Genomic DNA, 20,798 nt, shown 5'->3' with positions numbered 1-20,798 from the left:
AAACATAGGAACAGGTCAATAACCTTTTTCTTTCACATTCTGAGCACTTTATTTATATATTCCTTCACGTTATCTCACTAACGGTCCTGATGAATGCCCGTAAGCCCTAGAATCCAGGCAACCAAGGCAGAAACATGTCGACCAATTTTTTAACCACCCCCTTTTTTTCAATTCTGTTACTCTAAGTGCAACTATTACTCATTATCAAGTTTACAAGATGCACTACAATAGAGTTTTCCCGACCCGAAACCAGACAGAATAAAATTCCGTATCTCTGAATTTTGGGTTTTTTACAATTTTTATCTCTGGCTCACTACTGCACCAACCTTGGGTAAGAACCTCCTGGTGGAGGCTGCATAACAAAATAGACCTAATGATTATGCACACACGTAATCTATAAGCGGAGAACCAAGATATACTGCTTCGAAACCACCATACCCATCACGTGCATGAGGGTCTTTTTTCTGGGACACCCTTTGCCAGTCCTGTATACTTAAGGTTGAGCAGGACAAGTGATCCTTTCTCCTTTGATTAGCATATATCTATTTGGAAAATGAATGGATCTATTTTCCACCTCTCCTCTTTTGATTAGAAGACAATCTTAAAATGTGTCATGGTTTCAACATCTCTGTTCTTTTGGTACAAAGGGAACGCTGGGTGTCTGCAGATTTCTGACATCTGAGCAAAATTATCAATTTATAAAGGCTGTAAAATAGCACAATGTTGCACGCACTGCTTGTATCTCATGTACAAATGAAACTTGGTTGCAAAAGTAAATGTCCCTGGGTTAGAAATTCCGTATACTGAATTGAAAGAATTTTTGAATCTTGAAGGGCTAGAGTGGATGGATCCGGAAACAAGAAAATATGAGGCTGACTCAAAATCAGAAATCTTTCATTCTTTATAAGTAAAAACAGTGTTTCTTCAGATTTTATTTCCCTATCATATTCTTCAGTTTAGCAGACAAGTGTGTGGTATATCCCACGCCACCACTAAAGAGAAGTTTTCATTGTCATCGTTTAGTTAGTATAGCATTTTAGAGCAATCGTATTATTATACATTTAATCATATACATGAACGGTGCTATAGGTGATGCTACAACGCAGCGCAAGTGAGTAAGATGTAGGGAAAATGACCATATTTGTGAGAGACACACTCAAACATATAAGGCTTTGGCAGCAATATCTATAGTTACTCAAAAAAGTTGATGGATAGTTCTGGTTTCTGCTAGTACTGTTCATTATGGAAAGAACAGTCCTCAGTGGGTCAATAACATGGTAGACCTCACAAAATGCATTAAGCGGGTCTTCATCAGAACTATGGTTACGGACAACTTGGAACAGTAGCTCTCAGGAAAATTAGTCTAATCTCAGATAGTCACGTGAACTGTCAATTACCAAAGAGGCAATGGATACCAATGTCCCAACAGACACTCAGGAAAACTCTGCCCGCAAATAGGCCAGGAGTCAGAATCTTCTGTGAAGGCTACCATCCCATTAACACTATGTGGGATCCACTCTTTTTTTACATTTCACAAGACCATCTTTGCTATCTAATATTTTCTGTGAATGGGCTGACATTAGGTTGAAGCCATCACAGTTTTTGGCCATGTCTTCTTGAGATACTGCTTAAATAAAGAACCTCTAATCCTAATTCAAGTCAAGCTTCTTGCCTCCTCCTATTCACTCAAGTTCACAGTATAGACTAGTATCTCTACCTTTTTCTACTCTTACATTACTGCCTTGGTCACTGTAAGTTTATTAACACCTGCAGTAAATTACGTCCTTATCCTCCTCAGCATAAAACGACACCATCCTCTGTAAAGAAACCATGGCAGGGGCAATGTATAGAAGACAGAATTAAATTTCTGTCATCTATATAATAATCAAAATGCCACCTGAACTCTAATCTGCCCATTGTCTACTCCTTCAGTTGACATCCTGGTACCAGATGAGGACTGAGGAATAGAAAGTGGATTGGGCCTGGTTGTCATATGTAAAAAGAGATTATTCCCCTCCTTAATGCTTTTGTCTGGGATGATAAAACTAATGCACAACAAAAACATATCAACAGCCCTGCTGCTCAAAGACTAATTGTCCTAGATACAATTAATAAGATACTAATTTCAGCAGCAATTCAATGCACAACTAACATCTTACTCTGAGACTTCATCATACCTGGAATTTCATTAGGAGTCCACTATCAAAAACACAAAAAGAAATCTGAAGTCTCCCTGTCATCTCTCAACTTGCCTCCTCTTAGACCTGTCAGCCTCAGGATATTCGTTCCTCCCCACATGTTTTGCCTTACTCCTCCATGTTTGCTGATCATGTTTTTATTTGCTTTAGGATTCTTTGTACTTTAGCAGTACTGACCAATGCTAAAGTGCATGCGCTCACTCTTTAAAACATGTTTCAATTCACTTATCCCCAAATGGTTTATTTAATTTATTTATAAATCTCTAGTAAAGGGGTACTACATGTACACAGAGCCTGTAAATTAAATGCTACTAGTGGGCCTTCAGCATTTATTGTCCCACCCACTCAGGTAGCCTTTCAAACATGTCCCAGTTCTGTAATTGCAGCATGTGTTTGTCAAAATTAGCCTTTTGACAGACCTAAATCACCCTTTTTAATAACTATATGTCACCCCTATGGTAGGCCCCAAACAGTCAATAGTGTAGTGTATTTAAAAAGTTGGACATGCACGTTTAACTTTTGCAAGTCCTGGTAGAGATAAAATTCTGAAATTCATCTTTCACTAATGTAAGGCCTTCCGCTCCTATAAGAAAACATTGGGTTACCTTCTTACATTTAATGGGTTATAACTTTCAATTGCAACCGGTAGAGATGTTGGTTTTGGTATCTAAGTATTTGTAATTTAAAACCCTCTTTATTGGTAAAGTTGGATTTTAAGTCACATTTCTGAAATGCCACTTTTGTAAAATTGACATTCTCTTGTCCCTACTATATGCTGCCTGCAACCTGTATCCGTGGTCACATGACTAGGTGTAGCTGGAAGTTGGTCCTGTGTACACTCACAAAGGATTTCACACTTTGTGCCACCAGAAAAGCCTGGGCCATGGCAGTGAGGAACGGAGGGATGGAGGAAGCTCCAGACATTTTAGTGGGTGTAAGCCTCTAGAAAGTCTCCTACTTCAAAGCTTGAACCAAGGATACATAGTGGACCTCAGACCCACCTCTTCAGTACACACCTGGACCTCTGGAAGACTCAGCAAAAAGGACTAGTGCGCTGCTCTACTGCAAGAAGGACTGCTACTCCTCTGCCCTGCAGCCTGAGTCAGAAGGACTGTACCTGCATCTTGAACCCAAGAACACCAGAGTGCCCCCAAGGGCTAGTAGCTGACCTCCTGATTAAAGCCCCATGCACAGAATAGGCTCCAATATCAGTGAACCCATCACCTGGACTCTGCCTACTTTAAATCCTGCTCCCCAAGTGGTGCCCTGCTCAGTTCTGGACCCTTAAAAGTGGGCCTGAAAGTGCCCTGACAGTCCAGCTGTAGTTCTGGAAGAACTAATGCAGCATGGCTCTGCATGGTATCTGTAGTGACGCATCCCAGACACAGCATCCTCAGTGCACCGCCACTACATGATGCATCCTCCACACAGGACCTCACATCCCATCCCTGCAACCCCCAGAACTGATGCGGGACGTCGCAACACTCTTGCAACCAGGAAGTAACGTATTTTGTTCAGCTCGACTAACTTGGTGCCTGTAACAGACCTACGCTCCATCAGCTTAACTTGTTACTTTGTCCAGATCAGGCACAACCATATAATGTTGCTTGGTGCTTTTAAGCACAATTTGTTCTTTAAAGATTTATTATTGCACATCTCAGTTCCACAAATTGGATTTTTGTTGTTTTCATCTCAAATATTTAATTACAATTTATTAAATGTTTCAAAATTGGTGTGCGATTTTTCTTGTGTTATGTTTCCACTTTCCTACTGCTTGAAGTGCTGCATAAATACTTTATACATTGCCTGTAAGTTAAACCTGATTGATTATGTGTCAAGCTACCAGCGGGTTAAGCACAGGTTAATTTGAGGTTTGCTTGTGTTTTACCCTGACACGAACTGTGGATGCTGCTTGAGTAGGGTTTCAACTAGGCCTGGGCGAAGATTTAATCATGCTTGAGTAAGCGGAGTCATTTCAACAATTGCACATTGCTCTTGTGATGCAAAATTTTGAAAATTATGCAATTACCCCAGCTTAAATAATTAGACAAAACTGGGGCAAAAAATCCTACCATAGGAGCTTTGTAACTACGAACTCAGAATGTGAGTGGCTGCTGGGTATTGCGGTTCATGTCTTTTAACATGTCGTGCTATTTTCACATTGCAAAATGCATCCTCTTGTCCATTTTGGATGCAAGGGTGTATTTTCTAGTAGGAATTTAGCAATACACACTGGATTATGCTTGTCATGCAATTACACATAATTATGAGTAACATTGGAGTAATTATGCGAGAGAGAATTATGCCAGTTACGCCCACCCCCTGGTTTCACCCCCCTCAAACAGTAACCCAGTTTCCTACACCTCCCTATCACCATGAAACTGAGGAAATAACTGGGACCTTGCAAGTCAATATGCCTGTTAACCTACATTTTTAGGGATCACTATGTGTTACTAGTCATACTATTCTGGTTACATTTTCAAAAAAAGATGCTAATATACATTGACTCCTGAAACCGCTGAAGAACATTTCAGTACAGCAGCTCTTTGAAGAACTTAGAAATCAGAGGAAATCCTCATATACAACTAACAAAATGTTACAATAAGTCACCTTAAACATCAGCAATCTCATTCCTACATTCACAGATCCATCTGTCTTGGTATTCCACAGTCATTAATACCTGCAAAGTAATAATTAGAAAATATGAAGAAAAAAATACATTAAGAAATGATTTGCCACATGAAAGCTAATTTCTTTATAATCAGATCACTGAGGCAAGAAGCTGACTTACAGTAGTTTTCCAAACAGTCAAGCTACGAATAAGCCTGAGGTGAAAAGCCACTGTTCAATGCTAAGGTAAAACTGTGGGCAACATTGCCAACACCAAAATTCAAAATATTTACAAGAAACTCAACCTGTCAAGTGGTGCTCTAAATATATCACAAAGAAACATTTCAATATAGTCATTCTTTCAGGAGTTGGACATGACACTTTACTACAGATCACTGCTTCTAGAAGCTCCTTGACCTTTATTGATGACCTCTTTCAAATGACCCTGTTAATATCTCTGTGCCTGAGCATTTCAAAAAATAAATTCTTCGATCGTATCACCAGCTCCTTCACAGGAAAGGTGAAACATTGGGCATCCTCTTGGCCTGGTTCTTTAGATGGGAGGCTTCTTGTTTACTGGTGCTCCATGTGGGGGACTCAGCGAGGGAGTTTGGACTCAGCGGGGCATCACTGAGACCTTGATGACTCACTTGGAGTGCATTTTCTTGCAGCCCTCATCTGCCAGCCCCAGCTCGCCTTTGCACTTTTATGGGTCTCATGCCCCTGCTTTGCCTGGAGGGAGAGGCGGTCCACGGATCTGGATGCCTATCTTACCTTAGAAGTGATATGTGTAGTGCTCTGACAGTTACCTCATGGCAAGGCGCTGGGTGGTGAAGGCCTATCAGCGGAGTTTTACCTGCCTTTTTTCCCTCCCTCACCCAGCACCTGCTGGAAGTATATCCAGAGGCTCATAGTGCCGGGCTTCTAACTGAAACTATGCAGGAGTGTTATATCTCCATGGTGTCTAAACCAGGGTCTGACGACTCGCATCCTTCTTCCTAGAGGCCCTTGTGCATGGTTAATATGGACACCAAAATACTTTGCAAGGCTCTCGCTCTCCAGCTGGGCCCACTTGTGTCCCACTTGGTCCCAGAGGATTAATGTGGATTCATCCCCAGACGCAATACCACTATGAATTTAAGGCTGTTGACCCATGTCTTGCACGAGGTGGAACATAGAGAAGACGACTTGCCATTGCTATCCACGACACCTTCAATGTCGCCACCGCCCGAACAACCCCTGAGACCTCCGCCCCCACAGCCACCCTCCGCACCAACCACCTGCTCTCCTGGACCAACATCAATGACGACGACCCTATCAAGATCATGAACACCATCCACTCCGGATCTCCGTCAGACCCATACCCACCCCACATCTTCAACAAAGCCAGCACAGACATTGCACCCCATCTTCTGAAAGTCATCAACACCTCCTTCAAGACAGCAACCTTCCCAGAGAGCTTGAAGCACGCCGAGATCAACCCCTTACTCAAGAAACCCAAGGCGGACCCCAAAGACCTCAAGAACTTCCGGCCCATCTCCCTGCTCCTGTTCTCGGCAATGGTCATCGAGAAGACCGTCAATGAACAACTGACCTGCTACCTCGAGGAGAACAACATCCTGGACCCTTCTCAGTCCGGGTTCTGCTGCAATCGGTGTACAACTGTTACCACGCATTTTTTACCATGCACTACACTTACAATGCAGGCATTACAACGCATACCATTACAACGCATTGCGCTGGGGGGCGCTCTAGGATAGGGAATAAGATTAATTTTATATCCAACACCTTCCCTAGTATCCACGGGGACTGGAGTTGGAATATAAAATTATACTTACCACTATCCAGCACCTCAAAGCTCTATGCGTTGTAGTGGTATGCGTTGTAAATACCACGTTGTAACGGTATGCGTGGTAATGGTATGCGTGGTAACGCCATACATCCGCTGCAATCACAGCACTGAGACTGCCCTCATTGCCGCCACCGATGACATCAAGTCCCTGCTGGACAACGGAGAAACGGCAGCCCTCATCCTTCTGGACCTGTCAGCCGCCTTTGACACGGTCTGCCACCACACACTACGAACACTACTTCACAACGCCGGGATCCAAGAGAAGGCCCTGGACTGGACCACCTCCTTCCTCTACGGCAGAGCGTCCGCCTTCCCCCCTTCAGCTCAGAAGCTATCGAGATCATCTGCGGCGTACCCCAGGGCTCATCCCTCAGCCCAAATCTGTTTAACATCTACATGGCACCGCTCGCCCACGTCGCCGGTCGGCACAACCTCAACATCATCTCCTATGCAGATGATACCCAGCTGATCCTCTCCCTCACCAAGGACCACCACACCGCCAAAATCAACGTTCACGAAGGAATGAACGCCAACACTGAATGGCTGAGAAACAGCCGACTAAAGCTGAACTCGGACAAGACGGAGGTTCTCATCCTAGGATCCACCCCTTTGGCCTGGGATGACTCCTGGTGGCTGACTGCACTCGGAACCGCCCCAACACCGACCGACCACGCACGCAACCTAGGGGTCATCCTCGACTCCACCCTCTCCATGACTAAACAGGTCAACGCCGTCTCATCCTCCTGCTTCAATACCCTCTGCATGCTCCGCAGGATCTACAAGTGGATCCCCACTGAAACAAGAAGAACGGTCACCCAGGCCTTCGTCAGCAGCAGGGTGGACTACGGAAACGCCCACTACGCAGGAGCCTTGGCCAAACTCCTGAGACGGCCCCAACGCATCCAGAACGCCTCTGCACGCCTGATCCTCGACATCCCTTGCCGCAGCCACATCACACCCCACCTGAGAGACCTGCACTGGCTCCCGGTCAACAAGAGGATAACCTTCAAGCTCCTCACCCACGCACACAAGGCACTCCACAACACCGGACCAATGTACCTCAACAGACAACTCAGATTCTACACCCCATCTGCCAGCTCCGCTCCGCCGACCTAGCCCTCGACACAGTCCCCTGCTTCCAAAGAGTGACCTCCGGTGGCAGGTCGTTCTCCCACCTCGCCGCCAAGACCTGGAACACCCTCCCCATCCACCTACGGCAGACCCAAGACCTACTGACCTTCAGAAAACTCCTCAAGACCCGGCTTTTCGAGCAGTAGCAGCATTCCCCACCCCAGCGCCTTGAAACCCTCGTGGGTGAGCAGTGCGCTTTACAAATTATATGATTGATTTTTTCAATAGATATTGCAAAGGCCTTCCACACTGTGGAGTGGCCATACCAGATGCAGGTCCTGGACGCTATGAGGACTGATCTACGGTTTTGCTCCTAGGTTTGGATGCTGTACGCACAGTCTGACGCCAGAGTGCGGGTGTGTAAATTCAGTTTGGACGCCTTGCCCATCAGTAGGGTCACATGCCAGAGATACCCAATGTACCCGCTCATCTGTGCCCTGGCCATGGGGCCTATGGCCATCTGGATTAGGCTCATTGGGGGATTACTGTGTGAGCCACCACTCATCTTGTATGCTTAAATGCTGGCAACACACTCTTTTATGTATCGACACTGCAACATTCACTTCCACGCTTATTAGACCCTCAACAGGTTCAGGGAGGTGTCCGGTCTTCCTATTAACCATTGAAAGTCCTTGATCTTACCACCAGGAGTGCTGTGGCCCTTGAAGCTACATTCTTACTGGCTATACCCTTGCGTTGGGATGCAGACAGCTTCCGGTATTTGGGCATGATGGTCACACATAAGATTGCAATACATCTCCAGAGTTCTTGGGGGGCTTCTGTCCTCCATTCCATTTTGGAACACTCTCCTGCTCTCCCTTCAGCATGTAGCAATTTCTATATAGGCCCTATTACAGTACAGTATTAACTGCATTCAACACTTTTTCAGCCAAAGTCCCCTGACCATCTTTTGTCAACTGGACTCCCTGATCTCTTCTTTGGTTTGGGAAGGTGGCCGCTTCAGGGTTGCTTGACGCATTCTGTTTCACCACTTGGAGGAGAGGGAATTAACAGTTCCCAATTTGGAATATCAATCAATCAATCAATCAATCAGAGCATTTCACTGTCCTGAAGAAAACCTCATTTAATTACTCTGGGCCCGATTCACAGAATGAACTTACTACTTTTGGCATTCACAGAATGCACTTACTACTTTTGGTATTCACAGAATGAACTTACTCATTTCGGTATTCACAGAAGTTAGGACTACTAACTTTAGGACTCCTAAATGCCTTCTGTAAATACCGAAAGTCTTAAAATTAGGATTTTTCTCAATTTAGTAGTAGTAAAGTTAGGACTACTAACTTTACTACTACTAAATTGAGAAAAATCGTAATTTTAAGACTTTTGGTATTCACAGAAGGCATTTAGGAGTCCATAGGAATGCCTACAAATAATACAGCAGCCAGTAGTATAATTTTTATTGACATTATCATCATTACACATAAGGTTGTCATTTTTTACATTGATATTGTTTGTACTGCTGGTAATAATGAGAATAAGTATGCTCTGGTCTGAATGTACATTTACATTGGTCTTTCTAGCAACAACAAAATTATTGTATGAGCATGGATTGTTGTTACCAACATTGATATCTTTGTTGCTGATGTCGGTGCTCCTGTGCTGGCACAAGTTACGATATACATTGAGATTGCACTGAAGGGCATTGTGCGGGCACAAGGAATAGCATACGTTCATATTGCATTTACTGGTATAGTCGCTATCGGGCATGCACATATCATGACATTCATTTACATCGTATTCACCCATCCCAACACCACAACAAAAGCACTTAGATGCAGCAGGGAAAGTGCTTATTTTGTTACATTATGGAAAATGTCCGTATTGTATATATTTCTAAGTAGTAAATTGCATTGTGCAGTCCGAAAAAGATAAATGCAGGTTTTGAACTTAAAAAAACATTAGCAGAGGCATAGCAATGACATCTGTAACGCTTTGTGCAGATGTGGCTAAATGCCACATGTCTGCCCAGTGACTGCTGCTCAGGGCTATAGACTGCACCTACTATGATGCACTCAGTGGGCACTCCATCTCTGTCAAAAAAGTTCATGGTACATAGCAAAAGGTCATGTATAGCCTGCAATGGTCAGTGACCCCAGAATATGTCCTCCCGCCAGCCCTTAGCTAAGAGCTCACAAAGGCTTCACACAGCAGGCTCTGGGCTTGTGACTGCATGCACTTCATTGCTCTGTGCATACATGCCAAAAGACCCCATTCAGGGGGGAGACTTCCCTTTTTTAAGCCAAAAATTACTTCATTTTGTCTGTCTCCCGCCTGAACTCGCTTCCGTTTATATAGCAGCCAATGGGTGAAAAACATTTCCCCTACACTTTATACTCTGTGTTGAGTGCCTCCTGATGTAGGATGCACAAGTGATTCAGCTAGCATGGAAAAACAGAACAGTGTGGCCAAAACCCAAGCCTGTGAACCTGCCCATTTTGTAAGGTCAAAGGGCGTGCATATTAGGTTACAGGAACAAAAGAACCAGGCATAGGGCAGCATGAAAATACTTGTCCCTACCCTGTGCCTGCTTCAAAGAGCAAAAAGCTATATGAGTACACAGAGACAAGGTGCTGTTCATGATCTGTGCCCCGAGGCACCAGACACTACAAAAAGCACAGCATACTCTCCTCCCCCCACTGATTACAAGTGAGTGTGTGGCGTGTGTTGTGGTCCTGAGGCGGAAGCCGGGACAGTGCATGAAACTTGACCAGCTTGACTTGAAAAGCCTTACCTGTTTTAAACTGCGCACTTAGGAAAAATATTTTTAAAATTTGCACTTTGCCAAGAAATACGAATTTCGGTATTTGTACCTTAATTGTCAGGTCGCCGCTGAGTTAGAGCGGATCCTGCTCCCCAGACTACTCATCAGAGCCCTCGACTCTCCTGCCCCATTCAAACTTTTGGACCCGCCATCTTGAGTGAGGAACCGATCACCTCTGTGAGGCCCCTCCCACCCCGAGGCACCAGACACTACAAAATGACTCCCCTTCCCAGGAGGCGCAGCGGACGGGCGCAGCGGCGGCGCCGGCGGGGCGCCGAAGGCGCGCCAAAGGCAAGCCCGTCTGCGCCCGTCCACGCCCAACTGGGCCCAGGGGCCAGGACCGCTGGCCAAAATCCGCCCATACACTATCCCTCCAAAACTTTACACCAACTTCGGCACTTCTCTAATGATCGGTGTCTCACAACCTGGGACCCTACATCAAAACACTTCAAGTGTCCACACTGTCCATTTCAAAGTCACCCCTCTACACCCCCCCCCTCGTTTAGCATGCTCCTGCTTAATTGCAGATCCCTTCCCAAACATGCCACCGAAATATCCCTGCTGATCATGGACAAAGACCCTGATGCCATATTCCTTACGGAAACTTGGCTTCAAAGTGACTCTGACCCCGATGTCATCCAAGCTCTCCCAGCAGACTACCAAATACTGCGAGCTGACCGCTCCCTAGGAAAAGGCGGCGGCTTAGCAATTATTTATAAAAAACGCTACATCTGCCGTTCCTCTCCAACTAATATAACCAGTTGCGAACACCTCACTTTTTCGCTGGATTTCTCCCCTACTTGCACATTCTCAGGGACGCTTATCTATCGACCACCCGGCACCTCGACTAACTTCATTAATCAGCTCGCCCCAGAGGTAGCCAGTGGTATCTGCTCTTCATCTAACTACACCCTATTAGGTGATCTAAATGTGCACTTAGACGATCCCACGGACTCGGCTGCCATTGAACTACGTAACAGTCTGCTAGCATTAGACCTCTCCCAGCTAGTACTGCAACCCACTCATGAAAAAGGACATCTCTTGGACCCCATTTTCAGTAACTGTACCCACCTCATAGTTAGTCCACCCATTACTCTTCCATGGACGGACCACTTCCTGATTCCATTCTTGTGGACTCCACCAGGTTCCTGCCTTCTAACTCTTCCTGCTCCTAGCAGAGACCGCAAGTGGACTCAACTTAATACCAACTTGTGGACCTCCACACTGGAATCCTCTGTTCCAGAGAATAACCCCGACCCTATTGTCAGCAATGACAACTTCAACAACTGGATCTCCTCTTCCCTAGACTCCATCATTCCACCAAAAATTATTAAATCTAAACACAAACCTAAAAATGCCCCTTGGTACTCACAGGAACTACGCTCCCTAAAAAGAGAATGTAAGAAATTGGAACGCAAATGGCGCCTTGACTACTCAAACACCAGCAAAACTGAATATCGAGCGTCTATAAAAACCTATAAAATTAACATAAAAAAGGCTCAAGCCAACTTTTTTGAAAACAAGATTAACGAAGCAGCATGCAAACCCAAGGAGATCTATCAGATCGCCAAAAGCTTGCTCAAACTCCCGGACAAACTACCAGACCCTCTGACCGCACAAACCCGCTGCAATGAGCAGGCTGACTATTTTTACAATAAAATAGCAACGATCTACTCCTCCTTTCCCCCTCTTCCTCATCCACCTCCAGAACAACAACACCCCAGACCCACCCCCCCTACCTACCTGGAATCCTTTACACCTCTGGAGCATACCAGCTTAGAAACTATAATGCTGCAGGTAAAGTCTGGATCCCCTAGTGACCCAGCCCCAGCTCGCTTCCTAAAAACAATCACGCCCACCATTCTCCCCACTATCCAGAATCTGATTAACAACTCTCTTTCAACAGGACTCGTCCCCCCGAAGTGGAAACAGGCCACAGTCAAAGCCCCCCTGAAGAAACCCAACTTAGATCAGATGAATCCAGGAAATTACCGTCCGATCTCCCTGCTACCATGGATCACAAAAATCGCTGAAAAACATGTAAATAAATGCATCACGGAATTCCTGGAAACAAACAACTCCCTGGATATCTCACAGACTGGGTTCCGTCCCATGCATGGAACTGAAACTGCATTACTTGCAGTGACAGAGAGAGCTAGAAGGATTGTGGATGAGGGTGGCACTGCGGCCATTATTTTACTGGACCTCAGTGCCGCCTTCGACACTGTGAATCACAACATCTTATGTAACAGAATGTCAGAGCTAGGAATAACCTCCATTGCGGCAGCCTGGCTTCACTCCTTCCTCTCTGACCGCTCCTTCCGAGTCTGTGAGGGCATGATCACATCGCCCAGTAAACCTCTCAGTTGTGGGGTTCCTCAGGGTTCGTCCCTGAGCCCCACACTGTTTAATATTTACATGCTTCCCCTTGCAGAAATAATACGCCCTTTTGGCGTTCAAGTCGTGTCTTACGCCGACGACACGCAATTGATAGTTACCCTTACCCATCCCTCCTCCTACACCAGTGATCTCAGAGGCTGTATGGAAGCAGTCTGCTCCTGGATGAGCCAGTCTTACCTAAAGCTCAACGGCGATAAAACTGAGTTAATGGTGCTGGGCAGCTCCCCTCAAAAATCTATTGACTCACTGTGGCCGCCAGCACTAGGTCCTGCTCCAGTAGCCAGAGATACCATCAAGAGCCTGGGCATCTGGCTGGATAATACACTAACCTTCGGCCACCAGGCAACCAAATTAGCAGCCACCTGCATGAGCATAATTAGACTCATACGAAAGATCCTACCCCTCCTCCCTCTCAAGGCCAGACAAATCATGATCCAGGGTCTAATCCTCTCCCGGCTGGACTTCGGAAACGCCCTATATTTAGGAGCCCCCGAATCCACCTTGAAAAAACTGCAGGTTATTCAAAACTGCGCTGCTCGGACTCTTCTACGCATTCCCAGGCCGCCAATCAGTGAAAACCGAACTCAGAGCCCTGCACTGGCTACCTGTAAAAGACAGAGTCAGCTTTAAAAGCATGTGCATCGCCCACCGTGCTTACTGGAGAAAGGGAGCAATCCTCAATCACACTTTGATTACCCCCTACCACCCCAACAGACAGCTAAGGTCGACTCTCGCCTTTCAAGTCATCACTCCCAGGTTTAAAAGAGAAAGAAGTGGAGGAAGAATGTTCTCAACAAATGCAGCAAGACTTTGGAACTCCCTTCCTCTTTCCATCCGGTCGGAACCTAACATCTTGCCCTTCCGGAAAAAATTAAAAACCTTCCTCTTCAACAGATAACCTCGACCTGCCTGACCCTCCTGTACTTCGGCTTGAGCGCTGGGACGCCTGCGGGTAGCTATCGCGCTTTATAAAAACCTATTCCATTCCATTCCATTCCATTCCCTCAACCTTAAGAGGCTGCACCCACTGGATATTTCGCATACACACCAGAAAATGTTGTAACATAATCCCACTGTGTGTACTAGCAATACTGGGTAGGGGGCTGCAGCAGCATGTACGCAGGGCCATCCTGGCTGTGGCAGGCACTGGGCATTACCCCAATAGGATGAAAAGAGTGGGGGTACTTTTTCTGCCCGTTGGGGCCGGTTTTGTCAGTGGGGGCCGGCTTTGCAGCAGTACTGCAATATCTGCCCCCAGTATCTCAATCTGGAGTGGCAACCTGCCCTCCCCTGCTTCCAGGCCCGGCCGGGCAGCATTCTGCCAGGGCTGGATGCTGTTCCCAGTCCAGCCCAGCATGTGAAGTGAAGTAGTGTAGCTCACTGGTTAGAGGCGGCAGACCCGAGAGCAGAGGACGGCCCGGGACCAGGGTTCGATTCTCGGCGCGGCAGGTTTCTGGACCAGGGTCAGCGGACTCGATAATTCTCTCGCCTCGGTGCCCACTCTGATCAGCGATCACACTCGGCAACGGGGATGCCTGGTCTCACCCTGGAGATACCCATTAAGGGACCATCTCTCAGGGAAGCCAGGAAGGGTTTCGCAGCGGTCGAAGCGCCTTGGGACCCTACGGGTAAGTAGTGCGCTATATAAATGCCAATACATTTACATTACATTTACATTTACATGTACGCTGCTATGCATGCGTGTGAGCAGGGAGACCACCAGTACTACTTCCTGCTGGTCATGCTAAACACCAGCTGGTGCCCTCCTGGTCTCCTCTGATGCTGGCACTACTGAGCTATGTTTAATGGCACCAGCTTAGCAGATAACAAGACACTTCCAGAGAGGGAGTTTGCTTTCATAGCAGAAGTGGCATTGTTTCTGTTCAAGGCCATAATGGTAACATCTATAGAGTGGCGAATCTGAGGTGCAGACTTTAAAACTCACAATACAGCACTCGGAAGGGACAGAAAATAGGCTTTAGCATGAAAATAACAGTATCCCCATTAGTCAATTAGATAGATAAACAAGTGGGCATGTTTGCAAATTGGGCAGCTCTAAACTTGTAAAGACAAAATGTATAACTGTTTTACTATGTGTGGAAGTCCGAAAGGATTCTTGCTTAACGTAGGCAATTTTTTTCATGTCAGGGAAAATCATCAGTGAAAACCCATTCAGTAGACCATAAAAACCTGCAAACCAACAGAAAACAAGCATTTGCAATTTAATCAGTCTCACCTTTGGGACCGTATATGCATTTAGATATGCAGCACATTAGCCTGGGTGCGGAAACATCTACTGTTCTTTAACATGGAGGTAAAGTAAGCACCAAACTCCGTGACACGCCAGTCATGGGAACACATGGACAGAAATATTGCCTTTCAGTGGGGAATGGTATAGTCCAAAGCTCTGATTTTATTATCAAAGCAGCGCCTTCAGTGGTCATATCACTGAAAATACAAGATTTGAAAAATATATTATTGTCTACGGGTGCTCGTGAAAGACAATTTCTATGGACTGAAATCTAGAGAATGCTAAAGTGATTTTGGTATTTTACTGACATCAGCTGGTTGTTTTCAATCAAGAAAGTTAAATAGAGGCAGTTGCCAGAAATTTTCTAAAAAATAAAGTCCCTTAGCAGAAAGCAATTCTGGTATTTTACTGACCTCTGCTGGTCGTTTTCTATCAAGGCAGTTAAATTGAAGCAGTTGAACAGAAAAAAAGTCCCTAAGCAGAAGCAGACAAGTCCTAGGGCTGATCTCCAGAGCCCACAAAGTACACACACACATAAGTATATACTAAAGTATATACAAGAGGTCTTGAATGCTTGACCTAAAAACATAATGCCAGAGCAGCTCTTCGGGTGCTGCTTGATTGCCCTATAGGCCAGTCTGACTATGCAAATCTACCGATAGTGAAACCACAAACCGTCAAACACAGAAAGGGAAGAAAGTCACCAATAATAGCAAAGTCACTGAGATTCTCTTGAAAGCCATTTAATCTTGAGAAAGGATAGACGGGTTGTATACGGTGCTGTCTGTGACAGACTGTTTGCAGTGAGACCGCAAAAATGGGAAATAAACACCCATAGTACAGTGAGAGTAAAAGATCTGTTCCCTGTGGACATCTGTACATAGCGGTCCTTTGTCAGGTTCACTGGAATTATGTGGTAATGGAGAGTCAAATTATGCTGCAGGAAATTATGGAGCACAATCTATGCCATTATTATCTCTATGCTGCAAACAGTTGCCTTTCCACAGTCAGTTAATCGGTGACGTTCATTATGCCTGGGCAACATTTTCACATCTTTACTTCATTTTGATACGCTGACAAAGAATCAACAGGTGAAATGTGACCATCTAACTTTTGCATAGTGATGCACCATGGTTAATTGTTTTTTTTAGAAAGTTTTAGCTCGAAAAATATTTTTGTGGAAATCTGTAAATTGTGCAGCTGAAGGTGGATTATGTGGCGAGTGTAGCCATCGTTAATTACGCAGGCACTGATGAGGACACAACTCTGGCCTTCATAATAATTTACCTCAGAACCTGGAGGCACAGGCAGGAGTACTATGCAAGACAAGCTCCACCTGAGACCTCTTCTCTTATGTGGCCCTATATTATTTTATATCCTGAAGTTGCTGCACCCTGTTTCCGGTCTGCTGCATCCAGCTCTTCCCTGACCCAGTTTATCGTGTAATATGTTTGACAAGAAGGAACTCCTTGAGAACAGCATGTCCCAAAACCATCTGTGTGTGCGTTCTCTTGGTTTGCTCTCTTGTGAAAGTTTCTGTTAGTAATGGGGTAAATTGGGGAGAGAATGTGGCCTAAAGGATATGGCGGGCGACCTCGGAGCTGGGGAACCGGGTTCGAGTCTTAGTGATGCATTTTTTACGCCACTGGTGTGTCACAAAAGTGACGCACCGGCGGCGTAAAAGTGATGCACAGCCTCATAAATGAGGCCCCTAGTGCCTATCAAAAATGAATGTGTCCTTCCAACATAACTGGTGCTCATGTAAAGTGCTCTGATAACTTCGGGTCTAGGTCCTGCTATATAAAACACCACAAAAAAATTATAATTGTACAGAATATGTATAGCATTCATTGACAGTTGTAAAACAACCAACAGAATTACATTATCGAAACAAAAATAAACTTGGCTGCTGAACAGATCAAGGCATGCTTTGCACACGCATAGGTGGCCTCAGACCACAAAGCATTGCTGTCCGTGAGCATGTCTGCAAACCCATAGTTAGCGTTGAGCCCTTGGAGTTCCCCTTCATCAGTGTGGTTGCACTTCTGGCTCCTTTGACTCATCCAGTCACCTCTATCCCATGTTAAAGCCTGTGTGTCCCAGTGCCTCCTGGACATCTGACACTTCATGATTATTAAAGGCACTCTTTAAACAACTGATGTAACTGCAATAACTAATGGTAAAACCGAAGAAGATGCACAACCTCAGGCAAAAGCAATGATCAATGTTAATTATTGAACCAAAGAGAAACTGCTTCAACATCAACAATGTAATGACCAGTTGTACTAAATATTGTATCAGTTGCAAAAACTCACATTTTGGATCAAAATGTGTTTTCTCATCTCCTAATTCCCTTTTAGGAGTACGAAAAGTTCTTCTGACTCCTACAATGGGACTGGGAATGGATACTGTTTCGGTATCTGGAAGGGGTGTGATCTAGGCAACTCTTCCAAATACTGAATGGTTATCTAAAGAATGAATGTTTTATGATAGAAATCCAGTCACAAAGCTTTGATATTTTACCCACATCTCAAAGGAGCTGGTAATGCATTTGCAAAAGTGAAAAAGTTGCCTTGGAACCCATTCCCTATATACATGTTAAAAAAGAGTAAGCAGGGGTGCACTAGAAACAAAATTGGGCTGCATTTTTTTTAAAAAGTGACCTTTTTTAAAAGCGTTTGTCGGCCTGTTGCCCCAGCAGGCCACCATCCCTGTGGTGGCGTCTAATTGTAGTAAGTTGCAATTTTCGACCTACTTCAGAATCATAAGCTTGTTTGGATTGGCACCTACCAGGATTTGGTGTTTTAAAAGATTAAACCTATTGATATATAAGTGAGTTCTTAGAAACCTTTGCTAGCTGTAATTGTCCACCAGTTATCTGGCCCTCAGTACCATCTGTAAAAGGCAGGCATCCAGATGAGTACAGTGCAGGCTGCTGAGTACATACAGCTCAAATACCTGCTTCCTTCCCAGTATGTGGCCCTGCCCATCCTTTGGTGAAACGGGGACCACAGATGTGCACACACACCCACCCCTTCACCTTTCCTGATTGGAAGTAGAACGTTAAATAAAACAGGGCGAGTCGGAAACAAGGGAGCAGAGGATGGCTAGAAAGAGCTAGAACAGTGAGGACATGAGCCCCATACCTTTCACTCATGCAGACATGAACATTTACAATAAAAGCTCTTTGTAAACTAACCAGCACACAACTACAAGCTGATAATCCCAGACTGACTTCTGAACATATACGCAAAAATGCAAACAGAAAGAGACTGCATGTACCAAAGCACTGCAGTGATGTATAAAAAGAAAGATATAAATGGAACAAATTCATAATTTCTTTAAATTGTTTATGTTTATTTTCCATTTTACTGATGCGATTGAAGGATGGATTTTGTATGTGTAAATATGAACAGGTCTATATCGGTTCTAACAAGACAGTGTTTCCTAAATAAACATTTTCAAAATCCATTTGTCAAGACAGTTCTGAGGCAGACCAATCGAAATACATACTATTGGGGCGATTTCTGGCAAAAATGGTTCTGGAAGAGAAGGCTTATTTCGTCTCAGATCACCTACTTTTCCCAATTGTATGACAGTCAAAGAGATGGACATGTTTTCAGTTCACATGCTGCAGTGTAATTCAATATATTGACTCTTTTCAACTGCAACTCTTACAGTAAAATCAAAAGTACTGGCAAAGTATAAAAGTTAGAGATATTGGCTTTGCCCATGTTTGCTGCAATTGCATTGAAGTACTCGTAGAGGGGAATCCCAGTCTTTATTATCCAGTCCCATTCACTGGATGCCTTGTGTTAAATGGGTGATAATTGTCAGATAACTTTTTATTTCATACATTATTGAAAAAGTTCTGTATGTAATTGGTAAAACATTTTGATATGATGTCTTGTTTCTTTGGGCATAACATACTACTTTGTGTATAGTATTGCAGAGTATAATTACAGCATGTCTCTCAGGGTTAAACCTTTTTCTCTATTTTTTTATCAAAATTGTATGAATTACCTAACCCCAGGACTGTTCATTGACCGCATTGGCTGCCTTTCTCATCACAGAGCTGACAGCGGTTGACTATGTGTAGGGCTTTCCTTCCCTATGACTTGAGAACACATTTGCTCTTCATTAAACTGTTTATTTTACAATAAGGACTATATACATATACACATACGAGAAAAGTAATCAGTGTTCCTGAAAAGAGCCTGATCTCCCACCCCAAATTCTTTATGTCGAGAGGCAATGGGCCAACCCCCTGTCTAGCACCGTGTCTTATAACACTAAGACTACTGCTGTCAAAGGCCTCAGCCTTCAAGGAGGCTATAACTTGTCTGCACCCAACCGTGAACTTACTCACACATTCATCTATAAAATCATGCATTCATCTCTTCATCCATGCATTCACCTGCTCATCCATTCACCCATGAATGTATCCTTCCATCCATGCTCGGTCACTGTTCATTCATCCATATAGTCGCTCATCCAACGCTTGACTCATTCTAAGTCACATTTCGATAATTATGCGCGAAAACTTGGCAAACACTGGAGAGGCACTTCAATTATAAACTACTAGACCTCCTGGATTTTCAAAATCTTGCTTACTTATTTTTCATACCACAACAACTTTTAACCATTTTTTGAATCTTTTTATCCTCACAGGTATCTGGGCCTTCAGTTAGTCTTTGAAGTGGCATCGTTCATTTGTTTCTTCATAGTCTTCCTCATTCTACGAAATCAAGAAAAAAGAGCTTTGAAAAAGTGCAGTCCAGAAACCCTCACACTCACAACCATGGTGGATAATGGCCAAGGAGCCTCTGAGTGAATGAAAGATACAGACCATGAACATTGCGTGTGCTTGCTCATGATGAAATCCTCCTCACTGGACTGCCCATAGGACTCTATTATACTGCAATTCAATCTCAAGCTATGAGTGTTTACCTGGAGTTGCTGAACTACTTCAGCACCTGTTTGATACATTTCAAATCAGGGATTTTATCATTTTTTTCATGAATTCAAATTGCATTTCATGTTAAAGTAATATTTTTTGATGCCATGGGTCAGTGTTTCAAGCCTTTATACAGACACTGACAAAATCATAACATTTTCATGTACCTAAAGCACTATGATATACAGGCTACAGCAGTGCTCTAATCACTTACGATAGAGTCACAAAGAACCAAGATTACTTCACGAAAGATACTCCTTAGCGTATATATAAAATCCCAGCAGTTTGTCTATTTAATAAACTTGTTATGAAACCCTTAGGGGGTCATTAGGATGGTGGGCGGATCGCCACCGCCAGCTCGGCGGTGGCGATCCGCCTGCCATCCCAACCCGATTTTCGTCCGCCATATGACGCAGTGGACACAAAGTGCGTCCGCCACTTTTCTGCCGTTCTGTGCGGATTTGGGCCTCAATTTGGTGGCGGTGCCTAGCCGTCACCGCTATCCAAATTAGGATGCCTGGTGTCACTAACATTTCCATGGCGGCTTTAACGGGGAATTGCTTTGGAGACTTGTTGCGGGCCCCGGGGGGGTGGGGGGCTGCACTTGGTGGGGT

General features: G+C 44.6%; 1 protein-coding gene across 1 annotated transcript in view; it reads left to right on the top strand.

Annotated features, from left to right (window-relative positions):
- LOC147693576 (solute carrier organic anion transporter family member 2B1-like) overlaps positions 1-20,552 on the top strand; it is a 426,250-nt gene extending 405,698 nt beyond the window's left edge. Inside the window, exon 15 of the mRNA XM_086933806.1 lies at positions 19,899-20,552. Coding sequence (XP_086789932.1) covers positions 19,899-20,061 — 163 coding nt within the window. The 3' untranslated portion in view covers positions 20,062-20,552. The remainder of the gene's footprint in view (positions 1-19,898) is intronic.
- Positions 20,553-20,798: the final 246 nt, after the last annotated feature.

This window comes from Lissotriton vulgaris, chromosome 8 (assembly GCF_964263255.1).
Source record: "Lissotriton vulgaris chromosome 8, aLisVul1.2, whole genome shotgun sequence".
Classification (NCBI taxonomy): Eukaryota; Metazoa; Chordata; class Amphibia; order Caudata; family Salamandridae; genus Lissotriton; species Lissotriton vulgaris.
The sequence above is the reverse complement of the archived record's forward strand: the minus strand, read 5'-3'. Positions and strand labels throughout refer to the sequence as shown.